Source organism: Solanum pennellii, chromosome 7 (genome assembly GCF_001406875.1).
Source record: "Solanum pennellii chromosome 7, SPENNV200".
In the NCBI taxonomy this organism is placed as follows: Eukaryota; Viridiplantae; Streptophyta; class Magnoliopsida; order Solanales; family Solanaceae; genus Solanum; species Solanum pennellii.
Window position 1 is genome coordinate 76,575,457 of NC_028643.1, and position 13,614 is coordinate 76,589,070.

Genomic DNA, 13,614 nt, shown 5'->3' on the forward strand with positions numbered 1-13,614 from the left:
CGTTCTTTTAGCTAAAAATTAAAATGAAACTGTTTTCCAAGAACAAGGGTCAAAAGGTAGTTCAAAAGGCTGGTTGTTTTGGGTACAATACTTGTATGAGTTGACATTACTGAACTGGGAGAATATAAGTCCTACTCCTTCCAGTTTGCTTAGAAGGGATTATTTTCATGTAAATATTCATATACATATCTGTAATATTGTAAGGCTTCATGTGATATAGCTCATGATTGCTCGTGGGAGTGTTAAGTCACATTGCATAGTCATTTGGATCGCTATAGTTAGAGTTCCATGAATCATTTATTGTTCTTTGTATTTTTTTTGTTTTCTGCTCTATCCGCAGTACAACCTTAGTGGAGCAAATCTAGAGTTATTTATGAAAAGAAACAATTACTGCACCTGTTAATACTTGGTATCTTTTAGAAGCAACCATGGAAAAACAGATATCTAAGATCTTTTATTAAATATATTCTCTTTTGTTTCAATTTGTAATTCCTTAACTGACATCCAGAATAAAGAGCTATGAAAGACTCTATAATGCTTGATCGTGCCAACACGCTTTGTACACTCGTTATTGAATATATTTAATACCCAAATATTCATGGAGATGTTTTCATGAGAAATTGCATTATATTTTTAATTAAAATTAGGCATACTTTTGTAGAACAATGTAAGGTTACCTCCTGTTTTCTTATCAATACATTCTCGTCTTGTTGCTGGCAATTCCACTTTATTATCCTTCATTATACATCTTCACGTGTTGTGTGGTTAGATACACAAGAAAAAAAGCAGAAAAAACAAATCCAAGAGGTTATCCAGTTCCAAGGATGACTTGTCATCTTCTGCTTCTTTCTATTATCCTAGCAGTCCACAGTTTTTGTCCTCTGATTCAGAGGTTGATTATAGTAGGAAAAAATGTAGGCACTCACGTGATATGAAACACATGAAGACAAGAACTTGGAGAAGATATTCAAGCCAAGATGTCAGTGAGAGTTCACCCCTGTAAAGAAAGAAAACTGTCAAATAGAAAAAGTCTTGATTATGGGAGGAAAGTACGAAAGAGACAATAGTATTAGCTCCGTAGGTAGAGATTCTAAGAGCTTTTCCACTTGCCAAGATGCAACTAATAGTGGTAAATAGAAAGTGATTATAATATTGAGTTTAATTAAAATACATTTGCATATACTACTTAAGGTTCCAAATATTTATAGCTTTAACAAATTAATCTTGTCGTAAAATACCTGACGTCTACTTTTAATAAAACAAAATCTGCGCCGCATGTAAAAATAAGCCGGTTTTCTACTTTGTTTTTATGGAAATTAACACACTTCTGTGGGCTTAACTCCAAATCCTTAAAACCCCTCTAAGCCTTGTACCTTCATCCATTCTATAAGAAGGGTTTTGATTTGGGGAAATTGAGGTTGTGTGAAGTGAAAAATGGGGAGAGTATTTTTGGTTCATCCTGAAGGCAAAACATGGAATTGCAAATTCTGCGATGCCAAACTTGGTCACGTTGGTTCACTTGTTACAAAGGTACAATTTTTCCCCTTTTAATTATTTTTGGTTGATTGACTAGATCTAGCTATGTAAAATCTTGATCTTTCTATTTATATGGTTTTTGGTACATCCTGATCACTTTTGGTACAAGTAAAAAATTTCACCTTTTGTATAGGTAGTAATGAGTTGTTTTTATGTTGTTCAGTGCAAATGTAATGCTTTTCTTGTTAATTCAGAAGTTTCAAATTTTACGAATTTGTCTCAGTTTCAATTTTTTTTTTACTAATTTCTCAATCCTCATCATGAATTTGAATTGACCATTAGGAAAATGGTTGATTGAGTTAGGGATGGTAGTGTGAAGATTTTATTTGACTCTAAAAAATTGTTGTTGATATGATCCAGAAATGAGTGACTACTTCACTAGAGATAGAAGTGATGTGTGAAGACACTTGGAAGCTTTCAAGCATGTTGGATCATGTCGATCTTATGTATATTCATAGATGTTTGAACAAATTAGTTCATAGTTTAGCTAGATTTTTTATTTCTTTGTTGAAGCAGATCTCTTGGGAGAGGTTTTTCCCAAGTTGGATCCTGCATAAACAACATAAGCTATATTTAACATAAGTCCAAGCAACATATGTAATTAGCTGGTTTAATTTTTTGGGTCTTTTCATGTGTATCATTAGGTGTTGTTTTTTTGGGGATAAAAATTAAGCTAGCCGTTCTTATATATTCTCAAGCTTGTTGAATCATGTCGATTTTATGTATATTTAGAGATGTTTGAACAAAATAGTTCATAGTTTAGCTAGATTTTCTATTTCTTTTTTGAAGGAGATCTCTTAGGAGAGGTTTTTCCCAAATTGGATCGTGCATGATGCTAAGGGTACATTGAATTTCGTAGTTTTTGATGCAATAATACGAAGTGTTAAGTTTCGGTGAAAAAGTTCATGAATCTGACAAGTTTAATGTTGGTTGCCAAGCATACATTAGCCCTCCTCTTTTGTTTAAGCGTGAAACTCATTAAACACGTTCTTTTAGATAAGAACTCAATTGTAGATTCTTCTTTGCTGCGTGTGCTAAAAGCAAAGTTGCATTTGGGATCTGGAGGTTTTGGGATGCAACTATTCTTTGAACATAGACATCTTGCTATTTAAACAGGGAAGGTTGTCTTCTCTTTTAGAGGAAAGAAAAGATTTTGGGGATAGAAAGAAGGCAACAAAAACAATTGAAAAAATCAAACAACGTTAAATAAAATAATAAAGTCTAAAAGAATCAGTACTAAGAAAAAGGCGGAGATAGGTGAAATTCCTAACTCCTTAATTGTCCAGTGAAGCAAACAAAATAGTTAAAGTACTGTAGAGGTCTGGAATCGAACTCACGCAACCTAGAAGGAATTTCCGGAGTTTTGCCTGTGGCATCAGGTATTATTTTATTCAACGAGTGGCACTCTTAACTCTTTATTGTAAAGTTTTTTTTCTCTCTCTATATATATACACTTATATGTACCGAGTTTCGGGTGAGGCTTTTTGGTGACGTGGCACCCTCTCAGCCCTTAGTAGATCCTCCCTTGGTCAAAAGGTACTCCTTTTTTCACTCGTAAGTAAAATATATGCATAAAAATTAGTACCAATAGGTGATGTAAGTTGGAATTCTCAAAGCAAGTAAAATTAATTGGAACCCAAGAAGTTTCTTTTACCTCATTGTGTATGAACTATCAGTTTACTTTCTTTGTCGTGGTATATTGCATGAGAAATTTATGTTTCATCTTTGCTGCATAAATTGCATTCCATTTTGCAATGGTCAACTATGTCTGACAAAATCTCCTTAATGCTATTCATTCAGGCTCTACATTGCAGAAGTGGAAGAGCATACCTGATCAATAAAGTGTGAGTGGCCTCTAACGTTATATTGATAGTATACATTGCTATTTCATGAATCCGTATTTTTGTTCTACAAGTGATTTAATTTGTCGATAAGCCTGCATTCATTCGTGAGTGACAACTGGTGCTTTCTTTTTGGGGCTTGTACGTTACTGTATCTGTTGTCGGGAGAAAGTGCTGTTTAATATGTTTGGCGCATCATTCGCACGCAGTTGATAGGCGTTTCTCCTAATTGGTTAAGTGTTACGTCACCATTAACAACCTGTTGCGTCTATTTTCAGTGAGTTATAGGCAATACGGTCATTTTTATTCAACAGAATGCCATTTGTGACCAAGTATATGTGGAATGAATGATATTGCCTGTCCGGACATTTTTCTTTTTGACATTGTAGGGGTTTATTTAATAATACTACCAAGATGGTACAAAAAGTACAAGCCACCAAAAAGACAAGTAGCAACCTTCTTTATTCTTATTATTATTCCTTTAAATTTCGGGGGTTGGGGTTATAGATATAAATGGCTATTGCAAAGAAATGCACTTGAGGGCTGAGGCGTGTAGGAACTTCTCACATTTGATTCAAAATACTTTGTCATGCTTTCTATGGTATTTTTTAATGATTTCTTTTCTTCTGTTATTTCTTTTTCAATCTTCTTTGATATGTTTATCCTTGAGCCAAGGGTCTATAGGAAACAACCTCTCTACCTCCAAAGTTAGGCGTATGATTTGAGCACACTATACCCTCCCCAGACCCCTGCCTGTAGGATTACATTGGGTAAGTAGTTGTTGTTGTTGATTGCAAGTTCCAATGGCTCGCTCAACATCAGCATCAGCTAGATATTATTGCATTTGAGCATGACTGTTTGACTTAGGCTATACGGTTTGCTTAATTGTCAGAGGTATGTACTGTACGTACATACATATGTATTATGCTTGAATTCTTCTTGCCCATCTATTTTCAAGATTTTGGTTTCCTTAGATTAGCCGGGCTGCCCAGATTGTATGTTGTCATCAGCAACTATAGTTCAAATTTTCATAGTTTTATAAATGAGTTATCGACTTAGCAAGTCAAAACATGCTGGATGGAATCTGTACTTTTGCATGGTTGCTTGGTGTAGACTGGAGTTTTCTGAGCGGCTGTAGTTGGTAGAAGGCCAGTTTGCTTTTTTAAAGATGTTGCTATGTTTAAAGCTTATTTCCTGACAGGAAGCTAATCTGAATTGACTGTGTTGGGCACCATCCAGATCCTTCCACCAAACCAAACGAACCTCCTTGCCATCCTAAATCCGAATTCACAATTTGCAGATTTTCCGATATTGATTGCAATTAGCGATTCGTTTATCTGCGGTTTGCTTTTTGCAATTCCAATTTTGTTAACGAAGAAGAAGAAGTAAGTCTGAACACAATGGGAGAACACAAGTCTTCATCTAAGAAAAACTCTTCCAGAATGAAGAGGCTCAATGTTTCCTCTAAGGTATTTTTTTTCAACTCTCCTTTTCGATGCTTTCCATGTATTGACATAATAATATTCGTTTCGCTTGCTCAGTATTATGTATAATTAATGTTCGTGTGTGGTGTGTTGCTTTATTTCTATTTCGTTTTGAATGTCTGTGTATAGTTATGTATTTTAGGGTTTATCTTCATCTTAAACTAAAGTTATTGAACTTTGTTTTGTATCAAATAAAATCATTCAACTTAAGGTTTTAATTTTTAATCTACTTTAATTTGCTTTTTAAGGGCTTATGTTTTTTCTGATTACTGAATTAATTTTTGTGATGTTATGGAATATTTGTTAATGTCCTTTTGTAGAGATGCTAATAGTTCCCTTTTTACTGGTGGTGGAAATATGGAAGAGAATTAAAACTGGTTAGTTATCTGCTATTTTGCTCGGATTCTCCATAAATGTTAGTTGCACCCGTATTGGATCCTCCTAAAATGCACTACTTTTTGTGGATCAAGCACCCGGCGACATTTTTGAAGAGTTCGAACAAACATAAGTTATGTGTACCCTCTGTTGAACATAAGTCCAAGCAACATATGTAATTAGCTGGTTTTACTTTTGGGTCTTTTCATTGTGTACCATCAGGGGATGTCTTTTGGGGGATAAAAATTAAGATAGTCGTTCTTTTAGCTAAAAATTAAAATGAAACTGTTTTCCAAGAACAAGGGTCAAAAGGTAGTTCAAAAGGCTGGTTATTTTGGGTACAATACTTGTATGAGTTGACATTACTGAACTGGGAGAATATAAGTCCTACTCCTTCCAGTTTGCTTAGAAGGGATTATTTTCATGTAAATATTCATATACATATCTGTAATATTGTAAGGCTTCATGTGATATAGCTCATGATTGCTCGTGGGAGTGTTAAGTCACATTGCATAGTCATTTGGATCGCTATAGTTAGAGTTCCATGAATCATTTATTGTTCTTTGTATTTTTTTTGTTTTCTGCTCTATCCGCAGTACAACCTTAGTGGAGCAAATCTAGAGTTATTTATGAAAAGAAACAATTACTGCACCTGTTAATACTTGGTATCTTTTAGAAGCAACCATGGAAAAACAGATATCTAAGATCTTTTATTAAATATATTCTCTTTTGTTTCAATTTGTAATTCCTTAACTGACATCCAGAATAAAGAGCTATGAAAGACTCTATAATGCTTGATCGTGCCAACACGCTTTGTACACTCGTTATTGAATATATTTAATACCCAAATATTCATGGAGATGTTTTCATGAGAAATTGCATTATATTTTTAATTAAAATTAGGCATACTTTTGTAGAACAATGTAAGGTTACCTCCTGTTTTCTTATCAATACATTCTCGTCTTGTTGCTGGCAATTCCACTTTATTATCCTTCATTATACATCTTCACGTGTTGTGTGGTTAGATACACAAGAAAAAAAGCAGAAAAAACAAATCCAAGAGGTTATCCAGTTCCAAGGATGACTTGTCATCTTCTGCTTCTTTCTATTATCCTAGCAGTCCACAGTTTTTGTCCTCTGATTCAGAGGTTGATTATAGTAGGAAAAAATGTAGGCACTCACGTGATATGCAACACGTGAAGACAAGAACTTGGAGAAGATATTCAAGCCAAGATGTCAGTGAGAGTTCACCCCTGTAAAGAAAGAAAACTGTCAAATAGAAAAAGTCTTGATTATGGGAGGAAAGTACGAAAGAGACAATAGTATTAGCTCCGTAGGTAGAGATTCTAAGAGCTTTTCCACTTGCCAAGATGCAACTAATAGTGGTAAATAGAAAGTGATTATAATATTGAGTTTAATTAAAATACATTTGCATATACTACTTAAGGTTCCAAATATTTATAGCTTTAACAAATTAATCTTGTCGTAAAATACCTGACGTCTACTTTTAATAAAACAAAATCTGCGCCGCATGTAAAAATAAGCCGGTTTTCTACTTTGTTTTTATGGAAATTAACACACTTCTGTGGGCTTAACTCCAAATCCTTAAAACCCCTCTAAGCCTTGTACCTTCATCCATTCTATAAGAAGGGTTTTGATTTGGGGAAATTGAGGTTGTGTGAAGTGAAAAATGGGGAGAGTATTTTTGGTTCATCCTGAAGGCAAAACATGGAATTGCAAATTCTGCGATGCCAAACTTGGTCACGTTGGTTCACTTGTTACAAAGGTACAATTTTTCCCCTTTTAATTATTTTTGGTTGATTGACTAGATCTAGCTATGTAAAATCTTGATCTTTCTATTTATATGGTTTTTGGTACATCCTGATCACTTTTGGTACAAGTAAAAAATTTCACCTTTTGTATAGGTAGTAATGAGTTGTTTTTATGTTGTTCAGTGCAAATGTAATGCTTTTCTTGTTAATTCAGAAGTTTCAAATTTTACGAATTTGTCTCAGTTTCAATTTTTTTTTTACTAATTTCTCAATCCTCATCATGAATTTGAATTGACCATTAGGAAAATGGTTGATTGAGTTAGGGATGGTAGTGTGAAGATTTTATTTGACTCTAAAAAATTGTTGTTGATATGATCCAGAAATGAGTGACTACTTCACTAGAGATAGAAGTGATGTGTGAAGACACTTGGAAGCTTTCAAGCATGTTGGATCATGTCGATCTTATGTATATTCATAGATGTTTAAACAAATTAGTTCATAGTTTAGCTAGATTTTTTATTTCTTTGTTGAAGCAGATCTCTTGGGAGAGGTTTTTCCCAAGTTGGATCCTGCATGATGCTAAGGGTACATTTGAATTTTGTAGTCGTTGCTGCAATAATACAGATTGTTTAGTTTCAGTGAAAAAGTTCATGAATCTGACGAGTTTTATGTTGGTTGCCAAGCATACATTAACCTTTCTCTTTTGTTTAAGCGTGGGACTTATTAAACATGTCGTTTTAAATAAGAACTTTATTGTAGATTCTTCTTTGTTGTGTGTACTAAAAGCAAAGTTGCATTTGGGATTTGGAGGTTTGGGGTGCGACATTGTTTTGAACATAGACATCTTGCTATTTAGCTACTCCAAATAGAGTAAATATTAGGTTGGTTTGATCAACTTTGAGCTTCAGTTCGGGTTATTTGTCTCTTTTTTTCTTTCTATTCATATAGATAAATCGACCGGATGGGAATAATGTAGTAATTATGACAACTTGGACAAAGCATAAAGGTTCCAATAATATTATCAATATTGTAAATATACATCATTCATTTAGAAATACCCTCGACGAGTTTTCTTATTTTATACGGCCAATGATTTTACCTTGGAAAATATTCCATACTTTATGTAATAAACTGAACAAGCATTATTCTCAAAGCAAGTAAAATTAATTGAAACTCAAGAAGTTTCTTTTATCTCATTGTGTATGAACTGTCAGATTACTTTCTTTGTCGTGGTATATTGCATGAGAAAATTGTGTTTTGTTCTTTGCTGCATAAATTGCATTTCATTTTGCAATGTTTAACTATGTCTGACAAAATCTCCTTTATGCTATTTATTCAGGCTTTACGTTGCAGCAGTGGAAGAGCATACCTGTTCAATGAAGTGTGAGTTTCATATTGATAGTATACATTGCTATTTCATGAATCTGTATTTTTGTTTTACTGGTGATTTAATTTGTCGATAAACCTGCATCCATTCGTGAGTGACAACTGGTGCTTTCTTTTTGGGGCTTGTACGTTACTGTATCTGTTGTCGGGAGAAAGTGCTGTTTAATATGTTTGGCGCATCATTCGCACGCAGTTGATAGGCGTTTCTCCTAATTGGTTAAGTGTTACGTCACCATTAACAACCTGTTGCGTCTATTTTCTGTGAGTTATAGGCAATCAGTCATTTTCATTCAACAGAATACCATTTGTGACCAAGTACTTGTGGGATGAATGATATTGCCTGTCCGGACAATTTTTCTTTTGGGAACGGTAGAGGTTTTATTAATAATAGTACCAAGATGGTACAAAAAGTACAAGCCACCAAAAAGACAAGTAGCAACCCTTCTTTGTTCTTATTATTATTCCTTTAAATTTCGGGGGTGGGGGGTTATAGCTATAAATGGCTACTGCAAACCACCAAAGAGACAAGTAGCGACCCTTCTTTGTTCTTATTATTATTCCTTTAAATTTCGGGGGTGGGGCGTTATAGCTATAAATGGCTACTGCAAAGAAATGCACTTGAGGACTGAGGCATATAGGAACTTCTCACATTTGATTCAAAATACTTTGTCATGCTTCCTATAGTATTTTGCCATGATTTCTTTACTTCTGTTATTTCTTTTTCAATCTGCTTTGATATGTTTTTCCTTGAGCTTGGGGGTCTATAACCACCTCTCTACCCCCCATGGTAGGCGTATGGTTTGGGTACACTCTACCCTCCCAAGACCCCGCCTATACGATTACACTGGGTAAGTAGTTATTGTTAATTGCAAGTTCCAATTGCTCGCTCAACATCAGCATCAGCTAGATATTATGTGCATTTGAGCACGACTGTTTGACTTAGGCCACATTTGGATATAGGGTTTGCTCAATTGTCCGAGGTATGTACTGTACGCACATACGTATGCATGCTTGCATTCTTCTTGCCCATCTACTTTCAAGACTTTGGTTTTTCTGGATTAGCATGGCTGTCCAGATTGTATGCTGTCATCAGCAACCATAGTTCAAATTTTCATAGTTTCATTAATGAGATATCGACCTAGCAAGTCATAACAGACGACAATGCTGCATGCTGGATGGAGTCTGTACTTTTGCATGGATGCTTGGTGTATACTGGAGTTCTCTGAGCGGCTGTAGTTGGTAGATGACCGCTTTGCTTTTTTAAAGATGTTGCTATGTTTAAAGCTTATTTTCTGACAGGAAGCTAAGCTGAATCATCTTACTGCAGAAGCTTGTTTTTAATTAGGGTTGAATGGATTAGTTTATGTCACGGTTGGTAAGTGGTGATCTGCACAATCTAGTTCAGTGGTGGTCTTTGCTTGACTTTCTTGATTTGTGGAAGAGATGTGTGTTGTTAGCTCCATTTTCTATTCTTTTATCCTTCCTCGGCCTGATCAGATTATGTTTCTTTTCCTATTCATATGATGGAGTTTTTCACCGTTTTTTCTTTGTGTTATTCAGGGTAAATATAACTTTTGGAGAGGCTGAGGAGAGGACGTTGCTTTCTGGAACGCACACTGTAATGGATATATTTTGTGTTCGCTGTGGGCAGATTGTTGGCTGGAAATATGTAATCCCTCTCATTCCCTCTTTTTTGTCCATAGGCACCAACACGTAGAGCCAAAACATACAACCATGGGAACACACACACAAAAAGTTCATTTTATTGTCTTTTGGGGGATATGAATTGGTGTATATAAGTTAAACTCACACAGTATATGTAGCATGCGTAGTTCTATTAATGACTATTATTTGTCTTGTTTACACAGGTGAAATCCCATGAGGAAAGCCAGAAGTACAAGGAAGGGAAATTTGTCCTTGAAGGGTATTATTACTCTCTCATCCTCTTTGTATTTTATAGTAAAAGAAATAGTTACATTAATTCGCATTACATTTTATCGTAAAAAAACAATATGCTCATTTGAAGTGTTCCTAGTATAACATTTCTATGTTGTTGATAATGTGTGTCAACAGGATCAGGATCGTTGAGGGTGAATTTGATTCTGAATTCTACATTGATACTCGTTCAAGCTCAAGTGATGATGAAGATGGAGATACAGTGTAATTGTGGGAGCTTAGTGCACCGATTTGCAGATACTTGTATCTTGTAGACTTAGCAAAAGAATAGTTGTATCTTATCTGGAGATCTCTTCAAGTTTGTGGATGTTTAAACTAAGTTGCTGCAGAAGTGTTTTCTAATCAATATGGGTTGACTTAAGTTAATGATTTAGTGGTCTTACATGTTCTTTGTGCTTCCTTCATTATAATTATTATTTTGCTCAGCATGGTTCGTTATGCTTTCTCTATTATTTGTTATGTTTTATTTAGGAATGTACTTGCTTACGCTTTTAGAAAAAAACTAAATATATATATTCCCAATCACTCGGTTGAGTTTGGTGTGGCGACTTTAGCATGTCAAAAGGAAAACTAAATATTTATTCTCAAATAGTCATATTCCATCGGATCACTAGATTGAGTTTGGTGTAGTGATTGTAGTATCTCAAAAAGGATGTAAACTAAGTACATATATATTCATATAGGGATCAAATTTCACTCAATCACTCTTGATTAGTGCAGAGAGTGTGGTATCCTAAAAAGGAAGGTCGTAAATAATATACATATATTCAAATAGCGATTAAATTTTACCTATTCACTAGATTAAGGTTGGTATAGTGGGCGTAGAATCTAAAAGGATGTTGCTTTATCTTTCCTTTCGATCACATTCATTTAATAAACTTGATTAACGTTCATTGTTTATATCTCTATATGATTTGCGATATACATTTTCTTCAATATTGAAATTCTATTTTAAATGAGCGCAAATTATTAGTTTCATTCCTTACCATTCACAACTTTAAAAACACCATCTAATAAGAGTGGGTGTTGAGTTCTTTGCTTCGATTTGGTTTTCATTTTTTTTAAAAAGTGTGCAATGTATAATAAATCAAACTAATTCAGTTCGGGTCGATTTACTTTGATATTTTCAAATTGGTTATTCGGTGTGAATGAAAAATAAAATAAGAGTAAAGTATAAAATACTTAGAAAGTAAAACTATTTTAAGGAATGATGTGTATTATCGTGGAACACTTATTGTGCTAACTAAACAGTTAGATTTGTCTTTATCAGGAACATTGTGTCTCCAACAATTTATCGAGTAAAACAAGTATGAAGATGGTTCCTTTACATAATAATGTACATTGGTAGAAATATGTTTGAGTTTCTCTTTGAAAATTAATATTTCACATTAGCTATTGAACGGTATATTTGGTGTTACTTTGATTTGTTCATGAATGATTTAATTATTAATTTAGTTAAGAAATTGTCTACAACGAAGTCAATCATTTTTAAAATGAAAGCTCGATTTTTCGTGCATCAAAGTTTTGAGACTCAACATCGAGTCGAAGAACTGAACTTCCTAAGTAAATAACACCGACACCAAACCAAAGAACTAAATTAGTTAAGTTTAGTTTTTCAATTTTTTGATATTTATGCTTATTTTCTATATCTAATTGATAACATACTAGCAAGTGATTTAAAATTTTTATGCAAACATCAAACTCTCAATAAAAGAACCTAAAGAGATATTGTTGAAACTATACTTAGTGAAAATTTAAGATTGTATATTTTGAAGGTTGCTAAGATAATGGATATATCTATGGGGTTGTGTGTGTTGGGCACCATCCAGATCCTTACACCATACCAAACGAACCTCCTTTCCTTCTTCCAAATCCGAAGATGCAATATGCAGATTTTCCGATATTGATTGCAATTAGCGATTCGTTTATCTACGGTTTGCTTTTTGCTATTCCAATTTTGTTAACGAAGAAGAAGAAGAAGTAAATCTGAGCAGAATGGGAGAACGCAAGTCTTCATCTAAGGAAAAGTCTTCCAGAAAGAAGAGGCTCAAAGTTTCCTCTAAGGTATTCTTTTTAACTCTACTTTTCGATGGTTTCCATTTATTCACATAATAACATTCGTTCGCTTGCTCAGTATTATGTATGATGTTCCTGTATGGTGTGTTGCTTTCTTTCTATTTCGCGTTGAATTTCTGTGTATAGTTATGTATTTTAGGGTTTATGTCATTCAACTATGAGAATTTATTGAACTTTGTTTTGTATCAAATGAAATCACTCAACCTAAGTTTTTATTTTCAATAATCTTTAAAGGTTATTGAAATATGAGAATTCACCTTTAGTTTGATTTTAAAGGACTTATGTTTTACCTGTTTACTGAATTATTTTCAATAATCTTTAAAGGTCATTGAAATATGAGAATTCACCTCTAGTTTGATTTTAAAGGACTTATGTTTTTACCTGTTTACTGAATTAATTTTGTGATGTTATGGAATATTTGTAAATGTTTTCCTTTCGTAGTGATGCTAATAGTTTCATTTTTACTGGTGGAGGAAATATGGAAGAGAATTAAAAATTAAATGTGCTCAGACTCACCAAAATTGTTGTTGCATCTGTGTTGGATCTTTCCAAAATGCACTACTTTTGGAGGGTACGGCACACACACGACAACATTTTTATAAGAGTCTGAACAACATAAGCTATATTTAACATAAGTCCAAGCAACATATGTAATTAGCTGGTTTAATTTTTGGGTCTTTTCATGTGTATCATTAGGGGTTGTTTTTTTGGGGATAAAAATTAAGCTAGCCGTTCTTATATATTCTCAAGCTTGTTGGATCATGTCGATTTTATGTATATTTAGAGATGTTTGAACAAAATAGTTCATAGTTTAGCTAGATTTTCTATTTCTTTTTTGAAGGAGATCTCTTAGGAGAGGTTTTTCCCAAATTGGATCGTGCATGATGCTAAGGGTACATTGAATTTCGTAGTTTTTGATGCAATAATACGAAGTGTTAAGTTTCGGTGAAAAAGTTCATGAATCTGACAAGTTTAATGTTGGTTGCCAAGCATACATTAGCCCTCCTCTTTTGTTTAAGCGTGAAACTCATTAGCACTTTCTTTTAGATAAGAACTCAATTGTAGATTCTTCTTTGCTGCGTGTGCTAAAAGCAAAGTTGCATTTGGGATCTGGAGGTTTTGGGATGCAACTATTCTTTGAACATAGACATCTTGCTATTTAAACAGGGAAGGTTGTCTTCTCTTTTA

At 34.0% G+C, this 13,614-nt stretch overlaps 2 protein-coding genes across 4 annotated transcripts in view; both read left to right on the plus strand.

The window, feature by feature from the left end:
• The window catches only part of LOC107025487 (protein yippee-like At5g53940), a 26,373-nt gene extending 15,635 nt beyond the window's left edge, over nucleotides 1–10,738 (plus strand). Inside the window, exons 2-7 of one of the 3 annotated variants that reach the window (XM_015226277.2) lie at nucleotides 3,337–3,380; nucleotides 4,678–4,846; nucleotides 8,348–8,391; nucleotides 9,955–10,063; nucleotides 10,263–10,318; nucleotides 10,468–10,738. In XM_015226277.2, the coding sequence (XP_015081763.1) occupies nucleotides 4,778–4,846; nucleotides 8,348–8,391; nucleotides 9,955–10,063; nucleotides 10,263–10,318; nucleotides 10,468–10,558 (369 nt within the window). In that variant the 5' untranslated portion in view covers nucleotides 3,337–3,380; nucleotides 4,678–4,777 and the 3' untranslated portion in view covers nucleotides 10,559–10,738. Of the gene's footprint in view, nucleotides 1–3,336; nucleotides 3,381–4,578; nucleotides 7,023–8,347; nucleotides 8,392–9,954; nucleotides 10,064–10,262; nucleotides 10,319–10,467 lie in introns of all 3 variants that reach the window. The other 2 variants (XM_015226272.2, XM_015226276.2) reach the window with 2 other exon arrangements.
• A 1,285-nt stretch (nucleotides 10,739–12,023) lies between these two features.
• The window catches only part of LOC107025491 (protein yippee-like At5g53940), an 11,069-nt gene continuing 9,478 nt past the window's right edge, over nucleotides 12,024–13,614 (plus strand). Inside the window, exon 1 of the mRNA XM_015226283.2 lies at nucleotides 12,024–12,414. Within this exon, the coding sequence (XP_015081769.1) occupies nucleotides 12,346–12,414 (69 nt within the window). The 5' untranslated portion in view covers nucleotides 12,024–12,345. The remainder of the gene's footprint in view (nucleotides 12,415–13,614) is intronic.